Genomic DNA, 22,554 nt, shown 5'->3' with positions numbered 1-22,554 from the left:
GAAAGGAATGCAATGATATAGTCTATGTACTGAAGTGGAAGACGAATAAAAGTAATTTATTTTAAAACATTCCGTTATAATGAAACACTGGAATAATATTGAAAAAGCATAGGTAAAGTTTGAGAATACATATGGTCAATGTGTGTTGAATGGGCAGGAAACGAGCAGGCCAGATGAGATTTGCTGTATTTAAATTCAATAAAGTGTCCACTTCAAGTCACCTTGAAGCTCTCCCCATGTTATTCAAAATGAGGATAACTAATGTGATATGTGGCTTCAGACCCCAGGACTGTGAATATCTCTCCCTCTAACATTCAGGAAAGCAGCGAACTTACGTTTTTTAGGAAAATCTTAAGGTCTGTGGCAACTTGACAGCTAAATAGAGCCCTTCATTTTCCTTCAACATTTTTGGCCCTATAGCGTCAAGAAACCTTCTGCCGAGGGCAAATTCGGCGCCAAGTAAATGCTCACGTAAATACAATAGGTAGACCAACAGAGAAAGTAAAGGCAATTCTTGAGACCACCTGTGGCCCGCATGCAATGATGAGGAAGAAAATGTTCAGGCTGTAGGAGAAATGTATCCTATGTTTGCTGTCATTGTATTGTATTGTATTGTATTGTCATTTATATAGCGCGGTTGCTGCCCAAGGGCGTCCAAGCGCTGAAACATCAGACAGAGCTGAATATGGCGGATGGGTTTTAAAGTTCGGTGGACCTCGCAAACAAGTAGGTTTTCAATTGTTTGCGGAAGGAGAGTAGGTTTGAATTAGTCCGGAGGTATAAAGGGAGTGAGTTCCACATCTTAGAGGCGTTTAAGGAGAACATCCTGCCTCCGGACCTAGCTCTCCTGACTCTGGGTACCACAGCCAGGAAGGCCTCCGTAGATCTAAGGTTTCTGTTAGGGTGGTATTGCGTGATTAGATTATCGATGATGGCTGGGCCCGACTTCCAGAAAGCCCGGTGGGCAATACAGAGAGCCTTGAATGCCACTCTTTGTCTCACTGGAAGCCAGTGTAGACTGTTCATTGCAGGTTTTGCTGACTGAGTCCGCGGAATCTGTAACAGGGTGCGGGCCGCACAGTTTTGTACCACCTGTAACTTACGCAGGGTCTTCTCTGGGGCTCCAACATACAGGGCATTGTTCGAGTCTAGCCGGGATAGAATCAGGCCCTGTATTGCCACTTGTTTAGCATCCATTGGTAGGAGAGGGAGAACTTTCCTTAATGTTCTTAGTAGGCCAAAGCATGTGGCAGATAGTTTGGTGGCCTGAGTGGAGAAGGAAAGGGTTTTGTCAAGCCAAACTCCTAGGCTTTTTACGCTGTCCTTGGGAGTTGGGGGTGTACCCAAGCAGGGAGGCCAGAGGGGGATGAGAGACACTGGGGATGCTGAGCCCAGGAGCATGAGCTCAGTTTTGTCTCCATTAAGTTTTAAGGAGGAGAGTGTCATCCACTCCTTAACATCCTCGAGACATTTCAACAGACCTCCTGACGATTGTTTGGTACCCTCTTGTGCCAATGAGACCACTAGCTGGGTATCGTCGGCATACGATACAATTTTAATACCGTGTGGTTTGACGATCCCAGCCAGTGGCCCCATGTATACATTAAACAACGCAGGGCTCAATGAGGAGCCCTGCGGTACTCCACAGATCAGCGATTTACTGAGTGATAGTGAGTCCCCGTCAAAGATCTGGAAAGAACTGTTGTTAAGGAAAGACTCAAACCATCTCAAAGCATCGCCTGTGACACCAATGTTACACAGGCGGTTCAACAAGGTGGCGTGGCTCACCGTGTCGAAAGCCGCGCTTAGATCAAGGAGGATCACTGCCACTGATCCTCCCTGATCTAATATCTTTCGCGACTCTTCGATAATTGCAAGCAAGGCCGTTTCAGTGCCGTGCTTAGGCCTAAAACCTGTCTGGGTTAGGTCCAGGAGCAGATTGTTTTCCAGAAATTGTACTAGTTGGATATTTATGTGCTTCTCCAGCACCTTACTTACCCAGGGGAGTAAGGAGATTGGGCGGTAGCTGGAGTGGTCTTCTGGATTGAGGGTGGTTTTTTTTAGCAACGCCCGAACCATGGCTCTCTTCCATCCGGTGGGTACAGTGCAGGAGGCGATGGAAGAGTTGAGTAGATCTAGTACCACGGGAAGTATAGAATGGCTAGCCTGGAGTAGTGTCTCCGGAGGGGCCGGGTCACAGGGGGAGCCAGATTTAACTAGCCGTGCCAGTTTGTGAAGGGTGTCCAGGTCTAGTAGAGAGAAGCGTTCCAGAGTAGACTGGTCTGAGGAGGGGGCAGTGCTCAGAAGAGCATGGTTGGAAGTTCCTAAGTTATTGGCTACTGTCGGAAAGGAAGAGTATATTTGAGAGACTTTGTTCTGAAAGAAATCTGCTAACTCGTTACACTGTTCCGGCGTTTTTGTCAAGGGAGGGGCAGTGTTTGCTTTGATGCAATTTTTTACTATATGGAAAATCTCCTTGGGTTTTGAATTGGCTGCTGTAATTTTGTCAGCAAAGTAAGAGGCCTGCGCCGCCCTGATCCCATTTCTATAGGTTTTGATTGCCTCTTTATATTGTCTATAGTTCATTGAGAACTCTGTTACTTCCGCAGGCCCTTACTTACTAAGTATAAATTGCTTGTGTCTGGTCTAATGAGATGTAGACAGCACATCCTCGAACAGTAGTGGGGAGGACTGGAAGGGCAGTGCATGGATTGTATTGGTCACTGCTACATGCTTAGCATTTTAATAAATACACCTACATACAGGCTGTTAGTATGAGAAGTATGGTTATTGTTGGATTTATATTCTTTTTTGGGATAACCTGTTTCTCTGAGTACTTCTCCCTCCCACACCTGTTAAAAGTAGTGAAACATGTTGAAGTAGACTAACTTTTTAAACAGTGTGTTATAATAATGTTACTCTCTGTTACTTTCTTATCATTATATTGATTTTTCAGGATTCCTTCCCCATGATGTCGGTTAAGCACCTGGTCCAGCGATTGTACCCTTACAATATTTTGCTTGGAAAGGAGGGCAGGGGAGCTGTCGAAGATGCCCTGAAGGTGGGTACATAATTTTTTAGCTTCACTTCCTAACCATTACTTTCTTAATACTTGTGTGTATTTTATGTTTGCCTTTAATGTTTCTGTATTGCAGACAATAAATGATTTTGTATTTGTATTGTCATTTATTATTTTTATGTATTTTTCTAAATGCAAGACTGACTTTGTTTTTACTATCTGCTGCCACGGGCACGTAAATGACGTTATTGAAACCCTGGAGGGGTGGTAGGTTGAAAAGATGGCGATCGCATAGCAGCCTCGTGAGCTGCTCCCTCCCAACTCTTTACTGCAAGTGAAAGGAGAGCGGTTATTGTTTTCACGGCAATCAGGACTACCTTGGCTTGGTCCAGGGACTACAGCGACAGACCTGCAGTTTGATTGAGATTTGGGTGCTAGTGTTGGTGGCATCAGTGGTGTCTGTTGCCAGAGTCTTCTTGGGCCTCAGTGTGCGTCAGGCTCCAGTTAGAGGCATGCCGCTGAAGAGTGCAAGGATGGCTTGGGACCGGGTCGAGATCGCGGCACCAGGACCGTTTCCTGCGGGGCAGTCCTGCTCTAAAACAGACCTCAGCAGCATTGGAGTTGGGGTGAAAAAACTGGAGCCCAGAATCAACAAAGGCCGTCTGCGAAGAGAAAGTCTCCAGTCAGGAGTGCCAACAACGCAGATTACGGGAGACAGTGCCATTGCCACAGTCCTCGATCACGGACTTTTTTTGCCACGGCTCCAGTCCCATATTTTGTGGTAATAAATATTGCAAAGGGGCTGGAGGCTGATTCACTAAATCGGGCAAGTCTACAGTTAAACAGAGTGCTGGAATAGGCCTTGAAGGAGATTTAGTTTTGTGTCCTCCAGTTGGTGAATCAAGTGGATTACAGTTTTCCGAGGTGTCTTAGAACCCCTGCAGACGAAAGGTCTTGGACACTTTACAGGTCAGTGACGGGCATGCTGTGTCGGGGCAAACTCCCAGGACATTAGGGAGATGCGCATGGGAGAAGGTCATGACTGTCCAGCAAGACAAATTTCCATAGGGCGTAGTAAAGCTTTGATAGCCCATGAGGGGGAGACTCACTGGGGCACAAACACAGGAGACAATGGAGGTCTCTATCACTCGCCCCTCTGAAAGGGATGAGATGAAAAGCTCTACTAAAATTAGAGAGGGACCTTGGGATTCCAAGCCACCTGACTCCCTTAACAATATTAGGTCTTTTTTAGTGGATGGGATCGTTTAAGATCTCAGAAGATTCCCTCGACCAGGAATATATTTATTTTTCACTTACGGCTCTGACTCCTTTAGCCCTAGTGATTTAGATGATGATTTTAGCTTGTCTGTCTTAGGGGCCAGTTCAAGTAGTTTATCAAAAGGGCCGAGCACTACAGTTAGGTGAGTAAAACAACAGAGAAAATCAAAGGATTGAAACCAAATCTGAGAATAAGTTTCAGGCGACTCCGGCACTGCACTGGGACTATCTTGCAACTAAATAGGTATATCCAGAACCACACGATCAGCAGCCGGTATTGTCCCCTTTGGAAAGAAAGCAGCTGACCCTTGCGGAAGAAACCGAAGAGCTTACACTGAGGCTTATATACATCTCTATAAAACAACATCAGGAAGAGACTTCCAGTGATCGTCGCAAGGCCTGGCTTGCCATGAAAAAGCTGCTGGGGCGATAAGGAAAGTTTATAAAAGATGTGTTATGATTGGAGAGAGGATTTCCTCAGTGCAAGAACATGCTGCATTACTGGAAACGGATCTGGGAGCCCTCAGAGGCTAGGCTGAAGCTCATGAGTCTCAGATATTTGACATACTATGGAAAATTGAGGACTTTGAGGATCGACAGAGGTGGAAAAGACCTGTGGTTCCTGGGCCTTGCGGAAGATGTGGAAGGTAGCAACATCAGGGCTTTCAAGTTGAACCTCCTCAAGGGGCTTTTCCTAAACTGACCTCATGAAACTGGGACTTGAAGTTACAGATAGTGCACCACTTTCCGAGGATACTTTAAAAACAAGGTCAGGTATTTTTGGTAGCCTATTTCTTTAATGTGTTGATTGCAGAAAACTCTAATTAAAATATAAACATTTTTTAACAATGTCAGATACAAGAAGAAAGTGCCAACAGACCCAGAGCCATCATAGTGTACTTTGGGAACTATTTGCTCAGGCAAGCAATTTACAAGAAGGCCCCTCCTGTCGCCAGACGCAGCTTCAACCGTCAGACATGTTTTGTGCTGCCAGACTTCGTCATGTCACGGTCAAGAGGAGATGGAGGCTCAGTCAGCTTACCAAACCATTTCAGGCTCTTAGGGGAGAAGCCTTTTTAATTAATCCTGCTCGCCTGAAGATTAGCTTTAAGGGCAAGACTTGTACATTTACATCTGAGGTCAAAGCCAAAGAATATTTCTATGAACCCTCAACCGGGAGTTGAGTGGCCTATTTACCATGCCATTATCTGCTGATTATTGACTATTGAGGCAGCCTCTGATTAATTTATTATCTGTAATGGGTGGGAGGTGGCTCTTCTCTACTAGCTGTCTGTGGTTAATTGTCTTTTTGAAATACTTGACCTGGAGCACACCTAGACTATGTTATCATCTTATGATTATGACTTTTTTCTTTTGTTTCTTGTATTTTCCACAAAATTTAGCTGTGTAGAGTTAGGAGGGAGGATGCAGAGGTGTGAGCATTGGAGTTATCGTTCAGACCTTGGATGGTCTGATTGCTTGAAGGTTGTGGTGGGGCGAAGGGAGCTTTGTGTGATGGGAGGGGGAAGGATAAGAGGAGGTTTGGGAGAGGTAGGGGCTTTCAGGGGGTCACTTCAAGGGCTTTGGGGGGAGGCACAACACAAGAAGAGAATTTAATTAATTTGACAGAGTGTGTATTGTTTCAGTATAACATTGGAAAGGCCAGTGTTGAAGGTGGACAAGGCAATCCGGGTGTTTGTATGGCTAAACCTTTACTATGATCCGTATAATTCAGCTTCATACTGCAACTGGCAATATCTGTGGCCTAAATGATAATGTTTAAAAGACGAAAGCTGGCCAAAGTTTTAAAAGCACTGCGGGCCGATATCCTTTGTCTGAAGGAGACGCATATTAAGGGGTCAAGGAAAAACTTGTTGGAATTCCTCGGTTTCTCATTGGTAACATGTACTACACAAGGTACTAGGACCCTGGGTTGCAGTATTGGTGCGTAAAAATGTATGCAGCTTCCAACGCTGTTCTGCTGATAAATATGGTAGCTAGGTGATTACTGAGCATCATTATATCACAGGTGTTTTAACACTATGTTCTGTGTATGGATCAGTTTTATACGACCCTGCAACTTTCAATTTTTTGGACCTTGAGTTGGCACTATGGCCATCCCCAATTATAATTTGTGGGGATTTGAATATCAGTGTGGCTGGATGGCTTTCTAATGCCAGGGCTAATATTCATTCTGGCCATAAACCCAAAGTATTTAGAGCTCTGTGCCATTTGAAGAGACATCATGGGTTAGTTGACGTATGGCACAGGATCAAAGCGCCGGATGCCGGCTACACTTTATTTTGCCCCCTTATAGGACACCCACTGGGGTGAATTATTTTTTTATATCCCTTAGTTTTCTCCAACACTGTCAAATTGAAAAATTCAGAGTCATGTCTGATCATAATCCACTTGTTATTGAAATCCCTCTTGTTGGCCAAGGTAGAACTGCACAGAATTGGTCCTTTGAGTCATTTGAGAGAGGCCTGCTAAATGATAATAACGATATTGTGCATTTACTGTAAAACATTAGATACAATATTGGTAGAGCTGTTGTGGGGATCAAAACGCAAGAGAGTGAGCTTAAAGACACTGCAAAGAACAGGGCAAGATGGGGGACTAGAGGTTCCTAACATTGAATTACATTACATGGCCGTACAGCTTCAACATGCAATTCACTGGCTAGATGAGAAGGATGATTGGGAAAAGACACTGCTAGCTGGAACGTACGAGGGAGACTCACTCGCTGGACACTTAATGAGAGGGGCAGGGGTACCACGCGCCTGCCCATACATAATCCAACATGTGGCACGAGTATGGGACCGAGTAGTCAAGAAAGTGGTAGGCCACGCCCCTTATGCACCAGATATGCCGCTGTGGGTGATACAACCCTATGCAAAAATAGCAGACATGTCCATCCATAAATGTAAAGAAGGGGACTGCCTCACAATGGGAGACCTTTTTTTAAATAAACAATTCATCTCCTGTGAGGAGGCGAAGGAGGCATATGAACTAGGACGTGGGCAATTTCTGCAATATAGAAAGATATCACATGTGACTAGTGAGTTATGGGCGTCATTCCCCGAGGAGCCACCGGTTACAAAAGTGCTCCAAACAATGCTCTGAATGGCATAGGGTGGCCGCCTAATCTCACATTTGTGTCGAGCACTTAGGGAGGACATGAAAGCCCCGACCCTACAAGTTCAGGCACACTGGGAGGAGGCCCTGGGAGGTCCATTATCAGAACGAGAATAGATCAAAGTACATGAAGGAGTTAAGAAAGTGAACATCAATCTGAGGTTTAAGTTATTTCAATATAATTATAATCATCAAACCTATCTCTCCCCCAAAACACTAAGTAAAATATTTCCAACTCGGACACCTGAATGCTCTAGATGTAAGACAGGAGAGGCAGATTTTCTGCATGTGGTTTGGCAATGCCTGGTTATAACCTCCTACTGGACGGAAGTCACAGATATACTAGAAGAGGTCACAGGATGGACAGTCTCTAAAGAAATTAAAACAGTATTGCTAGGACTACTACCTGCCCCAATAAATAAAACGTTGAGTAGGAGATTCGTAATGTTGGGGCTTATTCTAGCAAAAAGCTGAATTGCAATATCTTGGAAAAGCCCAAACCCACCCCGCATGGGTAGGAGACCTATGTGAATGGACGGCGGCAGAAGCAGTAAGGATGAAAAAGGTTAGACGAGACGAAAAACTGGAAGATGACTTAAGTGCATGGACGGTAATGGTGGCAGACATTAAGAGTAAGCAAGCAGAAAAATTAACACCTACTAAGAACTCCCCATAATGATAACATTTCACAGAAGTGGAGGGAAAAAAATTAAAGAAAATAGGATAGGAATAGATAGGCACACTGGAGGTAAAATGAAGATTCTCATGCGACATTACCAACAACAGGAGGAGAGATCTAAGGAGCTGAGGGTACGGGGGGAAAGGGGACTATTGAGTTAGGCAATTGGAAAAGTTTGTCATGAATAATCATTGATGTAAAAGCTCACCCGCGAAAGAAGAGGCAAACTGTTGGAAAGTAACACACTTTGATGTATAGATGTGTATAGAATGACAATGTAGCATGAAACAATATGTGAATCAAACAATGATTATTCTGATTGTACAAAACCAATAAAATATATATATATTTTTAAACTATATTGTGCATATGAATAACTAGATTCCTAAATTCTTGGAACGTAACTGAGGGAGGCTTTGACTGGAGTAGTTTGGGGTGCTTTTATGGCTGGTGTCGGGTGAAACACTTAGTTTTAGCCTGAATTTTCAGAAAAGACAGAATCCGCTTATGAGGGAGTTATACAGTGAACTTGGGGAAGCCGAGGCACAACTTATTATGGCTGTTTCAGAAGGTGTGGATCTGGAGAGAGCTCAGTTTAAACTTGCATTAGCTAAAGCTACTATTAATGACATCTCGGCGAAAAGACCAGCAGAAAAGGATCTGGCTCAGAGGCGGGAGTGTTATGAATACCGCAAGCGGGTTGGACATGTCTTGGCAGTACGCACTAGGCAAAAAGTGGCCCAGGGGGAGATTGTTGGAGTCCGGGATTACTGGGGCGATTCTGTTACTGATCCAGAGGAGATCCAGGAGGTGTTTCGGGTGTATTATGAGGGCCTCTATGGGGCTGAGGGGGTGCCAGAGGAGGAAAGCATTTTGAATTATGTGGATTCAATCTTAGTAGGCAGGATAAACTCTGAAGATCGGAATTTTTTTAGAAGCCCCAATTACTGGAGAGGAAATCCAGGCGGCTTTTAACGATCTGCAGTCTAGGGAAAGCTGGTGGAGTCGACAAGATCCCGGTAGAATTTTATAAAGTTTTTGTTTCACCACCATAGATTCTGATTTGCTCGAGACATTTTTACAAGTGCAAAAGGGGCAACAGGCACCGGACTCTTGGTCCATGGCTAATATAGTGGTGTTTTTGGAAAAGGGAAAGCCCCTGCAAGACCCCGGGTCTTTAAGACCAATTACATAAATCAATAGTGACACTAAGTTATATTCTAAAGTTTTGGCCACACTGTTAAGTCAGATTATATGCGAAGTGGTCCCTCCCAGACAGCATGGCTTTATTCCGGGGAGGGGGACTAAAGATCATACTCGTCGAGTAACAGCGCTCTTTGGTGCGGCTGCTGCCTCTAGTGATCTAATCGCATTAGCCCTTTTAGATGCAGAAAAAGCATTTGATAAGGTATCCTGTGGTTACTTATGGACAGTAATAAGCTGGTATGGAATTGGAACTAGCTGCATTAAGGCAGTTCATGCAGTTTATCGCAATCCTACTGCCAGGCTTCAGATTATGGGGAGGTAGTCTGGTCAAATACAAATTGAGAGAGGCACAAGGCAGGGGTGTACCTGCTCCCCTCTGCTATTTGCTTTATATATAGACTCTTTGATTCGGAAACTTGAATCCAACATACTAATCATACCTATGCAATTCCATGGTTGGAATACTAAGGTTCTTGCTTACTCGGACAATATTGTAGTAGTAACGCTGGTGAGGCACTGGAGGAGATAGAAAACGAGGCCTTGGTTTTTAGGAAATTCTCTGGCTAGTCCCTAAATCTGAACAAAACCCAGTTGGTGGTTAATAGACAAATACAGCTAACCAATACACGCATTGTTGAGAAAGCTGTGTATTTGGGTGCTAACATAGTAGCAGAAGTGGATCAGATAGTGGAATCCAATTTGTCCCCAGTTATTCAGAGAGCAAAAAGTGATCTATGGAAGATGAATAATCTGCATTTGTCAATTGTTGGCTTTAGCAATGCTGTAAATTTTTTATTTTTACCTAAGGTCTTGTATGTTTTTTAGGGCAACCCCTCTCGTGTTTGAGTATTGACGGTTTAAAATAATGAATGACATGGTATGCAGATTTATCTGGTCATATGCAGAAACCAGAAGGGCTCTTGTATATGACACTCCCTAAGGACAGAATGGGATGGGCTGTCCCAAATTTTTGATTCTAAAATTGGCTGCTGCGCTGCAATATATGCTGTCTCTCATTGGGGGGGAACACGGAAGAACGGTGGCTGAAGGAAATATTCCCCCCATATATGAGCTATTACCTGGGGAAGAGGCCAGAAGTTTTTTTTTTAAGGTTCGTTGAACCCAGCTATTACAAGAAGGTCCAGTTCCACACCCTCCGCTCCATGTTTGAGATCTGGGCAACTCTGGGGAAAAAGATAGGGCTCTGTAGATTCAGTTTTTATATCCCATTACAGAGAAATCCAGCACTTCCTGGAATTTTTCAGGACTCCTATATGCTTGGCTGGGAGGGCCGGGTGCTTAAGAGACTGACTAGGGGATTTTTATGTTAGTGATAGAATAGCTTCAATTGAAGAATCCCGGGCTGATTTCGGTATCAATCGGAAGGAATTTTTTTTAATACTTACAAATCTGCAAGTCCCTTTTTCAGAAAGGAGGGGGCCCAAGAGTTTTGCAAAAGCTGCTCTTATGGAATTGCTAAGGAGTAGTTTGAATTGTACCATCAGCCAAATCTCTTGTGTTTTGAGCTCCTTTCTACAGGGTGATCTCGAGAAGCATAAGGATAATTGGCAGAAAAAGCTGGGCTCTTCAGATTGTTGTTTTTACGAATCACTTAAGCTAGGCTGAACCATGCTGTGCTTGGCTGGCTTGCAAGGGCAACACTGTAAAATGATCTTTGACCTGTATTATACACTGGCCAGAATCGTCAAATGGAGGGGCTCTGTAGACATCTGCTACCCTCTGTCAGGGCATGAACATATGAAATGTAAAGGGGTAACCCTGTGTCCTTCAGAACCTGGGCGTTTTTTAAATGAACCACAAATGGTTCTGTCTGGAAAACCAATTACTTAGCGTTCCATAGTGAATATGTATCGGGAAATACACCAAGAGAATTATTATTTGATTTACAAGAATAGTGTCTTATTCTTTTTTCGATATGCAAGGCTGTCACATAGACATAACTTTCATTGAAAATACAAATCCATGACTTAATGGTGAATACGTGATCAAGAAGTGAACACCATATATACAGTGTATAGATAATAAAACAATATTTACAATGTATGAATCAGTTAACATCCGTCCCTAAATAAAATTATTTCAAATCCCCTAAACAGAGTCCTTTTTCTACATTAGGGCGATGAGAGCGTAGGGCATAGATTGTGATGAGGTGTCAACGTTTCGACCCAGGAACGTGCATTACTAGACTACCATTACATCGGGTCTTCTTCAGAACAGAGGAGTAGGACAACCAGTGGTGGTGGTGTTGAATTCCACGTGATGAACATGATAGCAATAGATAAGAACAACCATCAGGTTGGATTCTTTTGCTTGAGTGGAAGTGGTGTATATATGGAGTATTTGCAATGTACCAGCAACAGCGCATTTAGAAGGGAACTAGATTCCGTGGGCCAAAGCATAATCTTCAGCTAGCCCAGGGTATGTTGATGCCGGAAGTCTTCATTAATTATGCATAAGTTCTGTGCCCGCATGTGTTGGTAAATGGTTACATTTATTTTATTTATTTATTTTATTTGCAGGTTTTTATAGCGCTAGAATCGACTCCAACTGGAGTATCTCTGCGCTTCTGGCGTGAGGGTCCTGTATCAAGAGTGGAACATGCGGAAGGCATTAGATCGCATTTGTGAACAACAGGGTTTTTAGTTGTTTCCTAAACACCAAGTGTTCAGAACAGGAACGAATAGCTACAGGAAGACAGTTCCACAATTTAGGTCCCAACACTGAAAGTGCCTTACTTCCGTGCCTGGCCTTCTTGGCACGCGGCACTACCAGTAAGTGCCCATTGCTGGATCTGAGTGTTCTAGATGGAATGTATGGGATAAATTTCTTTTCCAAATAAAGTGGACCCTGTCTGTTTAGGCTCTTGTATATTAAGCAGCAAGTTTTAAATTTTATCCTTTGACGGATAGGAAGCCAATGGAGTTCTTCTAACAGAGGCTTTGATGCTGTTCTTTGGGGGGCATTGAGAACAAGGCGAGCCGCAGTATTTTGTATTACCTGAAGTCTATTCAGTACTCCCTCATTTGCAGAGAGTAGGAGACCATTACAGTAGTCAATCCGACTCATGACAAGGGCCTGCACCAGCGTTTTCCTGAATTGGTCAGGCAGCAATGGAAAGGCTTTACGCAGCAAGCTAATAGTGTGGAAACATACGCCTGCGACATAGTTCGTGTGTTGTTTCAATGACAAATCCTGGTCAAGGCGAACCCCCAGGTTTTTAACAAGCTGCTTGGGCTCAGGTGCTACGCCTAGACCAGGAGGCCACCAATCAGGAGTCCAAAGTATTTTTGCTTCACCAAACAGCATGACCTCCGTTTTACTTACATTACACTGTAGGTAGTTGGAGGACATCCAACATGCCACAGCTTCCATGCCTGCAGAGAAAGAGCTCCTCAATTCCGGGGTAAGAGTCTTAAAAGGGAAGAGGAGCTGCGTATCGTCCGCGTAAGACACGGGGATGAAGCCAAATTTGCGCATCACTCTCGCTAGGGGCGCCACATAGATGTTGAAAAGTGTTGGGCTTAAACAAGAGCCCTGTGGTACCCCCTTCGAGACTTTCATCTCTGCTGAACGATACGTACCCATGGTGACAGTCTGGGTACGATCAGAGAGGAAGCTTCCCAACCATGCCAGAGCTTTGTTCTTAACCCCCACGTTCGACAACCGGTCAATAAGAATGTTATGAGACACGGTGTCGAACGCTGCTGATAGGTCCAGTAAGACCAAGATCACTGAATAACCCCTATCCTGGAACATGTGCAGGTCGTCCATAACAGATAGTAATGTAGACTCTGTACTGTGTTCCGGCCTGAAACCAGATTGAGAGTGGTCAAGGCCGCCCACAGTTTCAATAAAGTTGGAAAGGAGTCTATTGACATACTTTTCTGTAAGTTTCCCAAGAAAAGGTAGCAGTGAAATTGGCCTTAGGTTGGATAATTCAGTCCAGGCAATGGTGGTATTTTTCCTGATGGGCCTGACAAGTGCACGTTTCCATTCTTTAGGGACAGATCCAGTACTCAGGGACAGATTAATAAGCTTAATAATCGTGGGACATAATATGTCAAATAGAGAGGGCATTAATCTGGCTGTAATAGTATCGTCTGGACTACCACTTTTAATCTGTTTAACCAATACAGATAACTCCTCAACAGTAATGGAGGGAAAGGAGTCCAGAGTGTGTATGCCATGATCGAACTCTGTATTTTGAAAGGCAGAAGCTGTGTCTGTAACCATAGCAGCATTAGATGCCACAATTTTCTCATAAATAACATCAATTTTATTAGAGAAAAAAGAAGATATGTTATTACAGAGCTGCTGAGATACAAGTTCGGTGCTTTCACACGCTACTGGTTTAACAAATGAGTTAAGTACTTGGTAAAGTACCCTGGGAGAATTCCCTGCTGCCGTGATTTGAGAAGTTATATGTGTTTTCCTCGCACTCCGGATTGCTTTATGATAGCTGGATAACGAAACCCAATAGAGCTTTCTATCACTCTCCAAATGGGAGGACCTCCATATTTTCTCCAGTTTTCTGGCTGCTTGCTTTAGTATTTTCAGGTCATTGGAGAACCAAACTTCCTGTTTATTAGCAGGCCGGGATTTGAAGCTCTTTATGGGGGCTATCTTGTCTATGGCTGCTCCAGAAGCCGCTTCCAACATGGCACGCGTGCGGGTAGAGTTAAGTAATTTGAAGGAACTAGGTATCAACACGCACTTCCTGCAAGTTCCTTTACTCTACCCATACACGTGCCACATAATCATTTACCGACTCATATGGTCACAGACCTTATGCATAATTAATGGAGACTTGAATTCTTCATCAATTTAATAACACTCTCCAGACCACAGAAATGCCAACAGGTGTTTCACACCTGTGGTTTTTGGCATTTCTTTCAAAATATTCCAAATTAATCTTATAAAAATAAAATTCTTTAAAACAAATAAACACAAAACTGCCACTTGTAGTAAATAGTTAAGCGTATGTTGATCTACATTATCAAATGAAATAAAATATGAATTAGTCCATAGTTACATACTTGTTTATATTTAATACCATATCATCAATTTTTATAGTATTGTTTTTCTGTTGTGTCTGGACTCTAGAAATGCTCTATCTGTTTCAATTTTTATCTTATGCAACACCTCACTCTTAATCCCATTATTAGGGCTTATGTTCTCAGTGTAATTTGATTCTCCTACTTTCTCGTGTCACAATAAATCATTTCTGTTTGGTTGCATTGTTATTTTTCTAGTATTTGTTTAATCACATTTTCCACCACATTCATTACATGTATTTTTAAAGAGGTAACAAGAAAGGTAAACTAACATTTCATTAAAGCACTATGATTGGTAGCTATATAATTCACCTGGGCCTGCTTTTTTTTGACAATGCGGTAAAGTCAGACCTCTCGAGTCAATACGTTCCATAGTCCCTTCCCAGTGTTATCACTTGTCTATGCGGAGATTGCATTTTATTTCTGATGGATACATCTAACCTATGGCATACTATGAGATTACCAAGGCGCAATATTTAGTGACTGTGCAAGACCCCTACCATCCGGGTTGCAGCCATTTATTGACACAGACACGAGTTTTAACTCTATATATTAATTTGAGTCTACGGCCAACAGTTATCAATGATCTTATCACAAATCATCAAAGAGACAATATGATTATAAATATGACAAATTCATAGATATCTGTCCTACACATTATCTGCCTTTTATGTATACAATTTGATTTTCGTGAATGAATAGTGTGCAACAAGAGTGAATGATGATACGGTTGTGGTGTGCCTGTGGATTGTTTCATATTTGATTTGTACATATATTTATTATCTATCTTTCATTAAAAATAAATGTTGTACTTTCCAATAGACACAGTTTGTTTCTGTCCCTCCTCATGTCAGAGAAATATTATAGTTTGTTGTATATTATGTTTGAGTTGCCCTAGGAATTTGCATTGTGCCAGACTCCTAGCCTTTTTCCCCAACGCCAGTATTACTACAGACTGGATGCCCTTTTCACAATCGACTCTGATATGGTCCAGGGCCTACAATATGCTTCCCGTTACTTTGATCATGAGGAGGAGGCAGACAATGTACTCCGCCTTCACTACACAGATAAAGGATTTTACTTAGACATGCTGAATGCCAGTGGGTTAAACCGCTTCAGAAACTGAGCTGGAATTCCCACCTAGTCCACCAAAGGAAGAAAGTGTCACTTTCACGAAAGGGAGTGTGTAGAGCAGCATGATAATGCACAGAGCTGCAGATGGTTTAGATCTTCAACTACTTACTATTAAAATCAAATCTAGTTTACTAAGGGAGATATCCCAACCAGAACTATTGTCCTTAGAGGCGCTGTTTTTCTTTTAATGAGGTACTGTCACAAATGTCTTGATGCTCACTCAGTCACAACTTTGCTCCTCCGGGAAGTAGACCTGTGGCCAGGTGACACTGACCAACCTCTGGCAACCAGGAGTTCCTAACAAAGCACCGAAACCTGAAAGCCTTGCATTACCCGTATCAAGTAGTAACATGAACCCAAATGGTTTTCTTTCAAATGCACGGGACAGAGAATTTAAGCACATTGGCGCTTTTGGTACATTTTTCTTCAACCTCCTTGGCCCTATGGTCTTTAAACACAATGATTGTGCCTTCTGGGCAAGTACACCCATACATTGTGTGATCTGGTCAGTGATATCTTGTTGGAGGCCGTTCTGGAGGCCCTCAGGGTGTAACTTGCCCAAACAATCCAGGACGTGCAGGGTGAGAGCTGCTGTGACCGGCAGGATGAGAGCTACTGTGACACCACCCTGCATAGGCCGTGCTTTCCTGAGTGGTGTAATGCTTAGATGGCAAGCTTGGATGCTAGTGACCAGATTTTTAGGGCACCATTGTTGGCTCTAAGCATTTTGGATTCAAGGCTGATTTTATTGTGGAACTATTTAAAGAGAATCACCAGCTACTCAATTTCACCATCAATATAGAAAGTTTAGGAACTCCACTGGAGGATGGCATACTGGCAACATCAATCTTCTCAGTCAGAGCAGCATCCAAATCACACTTTTTGCTACAGAGGAAATGGTGGCAGTTAAAATTGTTCACACCAGCAGGCAAGGTTGAAGCAAATAGGACATATGATTTGAAATCAAAAAGAGTAATATAGAAAAGGGTACCTGCACTCAACTCCCTCATTAGCAGGGAGTCTTGCAGTTTTCCTGTGTATTAGGGCAAATCAGACCGAAGTAAACTATGTGTCTTTTTTTATCACAATACATACAAAGTCCCTGCTTTCTTCTTTTCTTCTTTTCCTCTCCAGTAAAAAGACCTTGTACAGAGACTAGTTAGGTAGTATTTATTTGTTGATTATTTAAAATCATTACAATCAGCAGAATACACATACAAGATAAAATTAAATTAAAAATATAACATTCAAACAGAAAATAAAAGATTCAACTTCCCTTCATAATTGTTTTGCGGCTACAGTGTACAGTTATATCCAAGCACAATCTACTAAGCCTCAAGATAGTTTGACTGCATATGATCAACATGCAAAAATAAAAAGGCCCGTAATAAAATTACATTTAGAGCAATATTAGCTATAAAGTGCAATTGTGCTAGTAAACTTTTAGCAGCGGAAACTAAAGTGTCTTGTGCTAGAAACTAAAATTATCAATATACCATTTATTACTCTTAAAAACTTTAAAACAGTGAAAGATGCGTAAGAAAAAAACAACCATAGTAAAGTTACATTTAGAACGACATTAGCAATAAAGTGCGTTTGTGCTAATAAGAAGAATAAAATGCTTTGTGCTGGCAACATTAGTTTACAATATACCATACTTCATTCTAAAGAGTGCTTTATAACAACGTAAGCGGGAACGAAAGTGAAGAAGTCGTAATAAAATACAATTGTTCAATACCTCCTAGATAATATGCGTTTTCGCTAAGCAAACTTTAACTGTTTTAATTTAAAGGATGCCAGCACTGCCCCTAAAAACATTTAATAGCGATATAACAAACAGCAACAGTACACTTGGGCTAGCAATCAAAATAAAATACCATTCTACTAGCAAACCTTGACAACTATGGTTTAAAGTAGACAATGCATAACCCTAAAAATACATAACAACATTATAAATAATTTTCGTGTTGTAAATGTCTTCGCTTCAATTGTCAATATTACAAAGTTTCTTTTCAACTATAAAAATAAATTTAACAAATCGGGAAATAAGACGAACAGTGGCACCATTTAAACATAAGATGATGGCGTTTCTACAGGATCTTACCCCCAATTCATTAAAAGTAGACTTTAAGATAGTTTTCCGCTCTTCTAACAATTTGGGGCATAAAGTTACTATATGCACTATGGTTTCCTCACAAGAACCACATAACCTACACAATTTAGAAGGCCACTTGTTTTCCCATTTTGGTATTCCATCTTTAGTCGGATATCTCGCGAACCGTAGTAGCATAAATGTATTCTTAATTTAAGGTTTTAAATGGAAAAACAAATATGGTTGGGGTGCCAATTTACCAAAAGAATTTGCAATTGACCATAAGTGATTTTTTTCTCCTAAGTTAATCTTTATCTATTATAGTCGACAATAAAATAGCTGATTGGTTGATTGATTTTTTATAAACAACTTTGCTCCTGATTTCATCTTCTAGGTTTGGACAATCAAAATTACGTAGACACTCATTTAGATATGTTTGCCAGCTACTCGCATATTCACTTCTCATCATCTCATGCCAACACTGATTTGCAAGGGAACCCTCTTCAGCACGGGACAATGACAATAAGGTTTTTAAAAATGTGGATTGTCGGGCCAATGTTTGTCTTTTTAGGCCAAATTCTAGTCTTATATTGGCACGGCTAGTATATCTGGAATCCTAAAAACTGATTTATATGTTCTTATTTCGATATCATCAAGGATTTTCGAGTCTTTGCCGCGGAAGATAATAGAACCATAATCCAAAGATGGAATCAACTTTGCTTTCATAACCTTCAACAGGTGATCATAATTTGGGCACAGTTGCTTATCTCTCATATTTCATGAAAGCAAATGATAGTGATGTTCCCTTAGCTTCAAGGTTATTAAAATGCTGCCTAAACGTCATACTATCGTCAAATGTGATTCCTAAATATTTATACGATTTTACACATTCGACGACCAAACCATTGATATTCCATTCTTTCATTCCTAATTTCGTTTTTCCTACGGTCATTATTTTTGTCTTTTTTGTATTTATTTTTAGGCCATTTTGAGAAACATACTGGTTAAAAGAATCTATTAATCTTTTTAGTCCTACGACAGATTGGCTTAATAAAATGGTGTCATCGGCATATTGTACAGAGACTAGTTGCATAAGTACCTCTGTTAACTCATTAGAATGGTCAGGTCTTTAAGGAAACAAAGATCCTTTGCGATTGTGGCCGTAAGCCTTCTCCTGTTTACTTTTACTCTTTTGCCTCTAGCAAACAATGCTCAATTTGTAGAGCAATATCCATAAGTTGTTGTTAAGTCTCAGACCTTGAGACTTACGTTAACTCTTCCTATATTTCTTCTCTTAAACGCCAATGAAATGAAGACTATTTTTTTTTCTTTTCTAGCCAACCCGTTTTTAGTATCATTTGCTTAAAGTGATTGCATAAGTAAGTGTCTAGGGAGCGTTCGATGAAAATCAAAGAGAGCTTCTTCTGTGGTATAAACAGTGTCAGAACGATCTAAAATAGTCCTAAAGCTCTGTATGTAGATTCATAATTATCCAGGATGAGGCCACCCCCTTTTACAACTGGAGTGGCCTAAATCATTGCTAGCAAGATTGCTTATTACAAATTCCATGTTATATCGATGCATGCTAAATTAGTGTACTTGAAATGTGAACTGAATGGTAGAAGCATTCAGAAATTATTTAAGATGCCGATAGCATCTATGATATCTAACTTCTCCTACACCCACTTAATGACATTCTAAGGTAATGGGAGCCCAGTAGGCCACTGCTTGTTGCAAAGTGGAGTTTTCCGCAGGCAAAGCCTGATCTTGTTGATTTAGTGGTTATGTAGCAGCTACTAAATCCTCCATTTGTTCCATGTCAGTATTAATTTTACATGGTACTAACAATCTTCAAAATCTTTTAATAGCAGGTCACCCCTCTCTTACCTTATCTTTGTGAATGGTTGATGAGTGATCTTGCCAGTTTTCTCGCTGTTGTCCTCCAGAACGTCTGGAAGGACAGGAAGGAGACACTAGGCAAGGCACCAAAGAAACATTAGCAGAAGGAGCCAAAAGAAATTTAAGATGTAACCTAAAGAGATAAAAAAAAAGCACAAGGCATAAAAACCTCTTATAACTGTAAAAAAAACAAAAAAAGAAAATGAACAAGAAAAAGTAAACATTAAGTCACAAAATGCAAGCAAGCGCAACAAAATCCAGCGAACTCTGGACAGAAAAAACAAGCGACTGAAATGCAGGGGATGTTGGGCACATCAAAGATGAATCCTTGAAGTGTTGACGCTCACAGAACTTCTTCATTTACCCTCTTTTGAAGTAGCTGCTTCTGACAATCCTTAGCAAAACCAGGAGGAATATTGCCACCATATCTTTTGGCATCACCAGTATTTAATATGTAAAAGAATGAGCGCCAGTACCCAAAGCTCTGCACAGAAGCCTGCGGCTGCTGCAATTAAATGTCAGCATGCCCAATTCCAAGGCTGTACATGCCATTTTTGTCAACTACCAGGCACTCCCTGCCTCTTTATCTCACTCTTGCAGGTTCCTGCTTTGTTTTTCTTTTTCTGCTCTTGCTCTTGGTAAGATTCTAAAGCAGAAAAATAAGTGTTGGTCCCCAAAAATGAGGGCCAGTGGCCCCCACCTTCTCCATTTGCCAAAACTCAAATGGTAGACCATGTAAGGACTCTGTTTCCCAAGAGCCAAGCAGTAACTGCTAAGTGACCCTTCTTGTTATTTAAGATGCATGTTGAACTGTAGTTTAAAAAGGATTTAATTCCCTGGACTGAACCTAGGCTGCTGAGATGCAACCCAACCTGGCTTCCCATGTCTCGGGTGAGATCAAGACCGCACCCTCCTAGGGGAACGAGGCCTGCTACAAGGCTTGTAATGTGGCACCCTCAATCCCTTGAGATACTATCTGTATCACAATCCACTGCAGCTGTCACTAGCGTGCCTCCTGGTAGGCTCATTGGTGTGAGTATGGAGTATGGTGATAATGTTTGGCTAATGGTATTAGAAATGCTACAACATATTCTCAAGCATATTCTTTCACTGTACCTATACCAGCAAATATATCTTTGTCTGGCCGTGGCCTGATTTCTTTGTGAACCTTTGAAAGATAACATATAACAGGTATAGTTGGTTGTTCTATGCATAGATATCTGTAATTGCCATCATTTTCAGTCACACATTTTGGCACTTCTCCAGTGTATTATATAGTTCTGATCTAACTACTTTAAGAACATTCTTATGTATTTCTTAGAACATTTATGATCTCTTAGTTGATGTAATGTTTGTTTTCATTATTCTCAAAGTTCAATTTGACTACACAGCCCTCTTTAACTGTCTTTCCTATTATTCAATCAATCAATCAATCAATATGAACTTTATTCGGATAAAAACAACATATCCATAAAAGTACAATTAAAAATATAATACAAAAAGGAAGTACAAATATTTCAGACACTTCGAATAATAAAAATTAATCTGGGTACATAGTATTGCGAATACGGACTGCCATTTTTAAAAAGGATCGAACTCGAAAACATAATTCATCATTGTTAATAGCTAGCACCATCCCATAGGCTACCTTATAATCCGTAACACATCGTTTTTTAAAATACGGGATCAGAAATTTTTTAGTGGGGTATAGGTAATAGGAGCAAAAGAATAGGCCCCCCCAGACCCTACTGTGGATCAGGAAAAATGCCATCAGTTGGCTAATTTCTTTCAAGAAAAGATCCAAAAAATCCTTGATTCAATCCCCCCTGCCAGTCCATGCGAAGACAACGATCTTACGAACACCCAGACACTCAGTTGTCTCCCCTCTTGGGGTCAAGTAACCACCGAAGATGTGGAAAATACTCTAAAATCCATTAAAAGTGGATCTCCTAGAGACCCTGTCCCGCTTCGGACCCTGAAAGAAGTAACCCCCATCATTGTTCCCCCTCTTACCCACCTGATCAATGCCTCACTCCAACAGGGAATTGTTCCCCTGAACTGGAAGGCTGCAGTTGTGAAGGCTCTATTGAAGAAGCCTTCCCTTGATCCCGAAAACCTGGCCAATTTTAGGCCAATCTCCCTTCTCCCTGGGATAAGCAAGATTGCCGAAAAATTGGTTAATAAAAAACTGTCTCAGTTCCTGGAAGACAATAACAAACTAAAAAATTCTCAGACAGGTTTTCGGCCAGGGCAGGGCACTGACATCGCCCTCTTGGCGGCGGTAGAGGAGGCCAGGACACTCTTAGACGAGGGAGGCTCAGTGGCAGTGATCCTCCTCGACCTGAGTGCGGCCTTCGATACCGTCAATCACCAACTCCTCATTAAACGGCTCGAAAGAGTCGGTGTGGTAGGCTCTGCCCTATCCTGGCTCTCTTCCTTTTTGGACCAGCGTACCTTTCAGATCTGGGAAAACAACACCTGCTCCTCCGAAACTCCCCTCCAATGTGGTGTGCCTCAGGGCTCCTCCCTGAGCCCCACATTATTCAACATCTACATGTCCCCATTGGAGGAGGTTATCACCCCGTTCGGAGTGAGCGTCGTCAGCTATGCTGACGACACACAATTAGTGGTATCATTATCCCATCCCAATCGAAAACCAGCAGATCTACTTAACTGCCTTACGCAGGTTCAAAACTGGATGAACAGCTCAGCCTTGAAATTAAACGGAGCAAAGACAGATGTCCTTCTTCTTGGTCAGAAAGGAATCATTCTCCCCCCGAATATTTGGCCCGATTGTCTGGGTCCCATTCCTGAACCTAAACAAGAAGTAAAAAGCCTGGGTGTGTGGCTAGATACTACCCTGTCATTTTCCACACAAGCAAAAAAAGTAGCCGGGACATGCTTCGGCCTGCTGAAATCACTGAGAAATATCCTGCCCCTTCTGCCACCCAACTCCCAAAAACTGCTTATACAAGGCCTGATAATTTCTAGGCTTGATTTCAGCAATGTGATATACCTGGGCGCCCCGGAAGCA

General features: G+C 41.9%; 1 protein-coding gene across 1 annotated transcript in view; it reads left to right on the top strand.

Annotated features, from left to right (window-relative positions):
* VWA8 (von Willebrand factor A domain containing 8) overlaps window positions 1–22,554 on the top strand; it is a 1,291,603-nt gene that overhangs the window by 341,846 nt on the left and 927,203 nt on the right. The window contains exon 9 of the mRNA XM_085621802.1: window positions 2,957–3,061. Within this exon, the coding sequence (XP_085477928.1) occupies window positions 2,957–3,061 (105 nt within the window). The remainder of the gene's footprint in view (window positions 1–2,956; window positions 3,062–22,554) is intronic.

The sequence above is a fragment of the Triturus cristatus genome, chromosome 8 (genome assembly GCF_964204655.1).
Source record: "Triturus cristatus chromosome 8, aTriCri1.1, whole genome shotgun sequence".
In the NCBI taxonomy this organism is placed as follows: Eukaryota; Metazoa; Chordata; class Amphibia; order Caudata; family Salamandridae; genus Triturus; species Triturus cristatus.
This window is presented reverse-complemented; position numbering and strand designations above follow the sequence as displayed.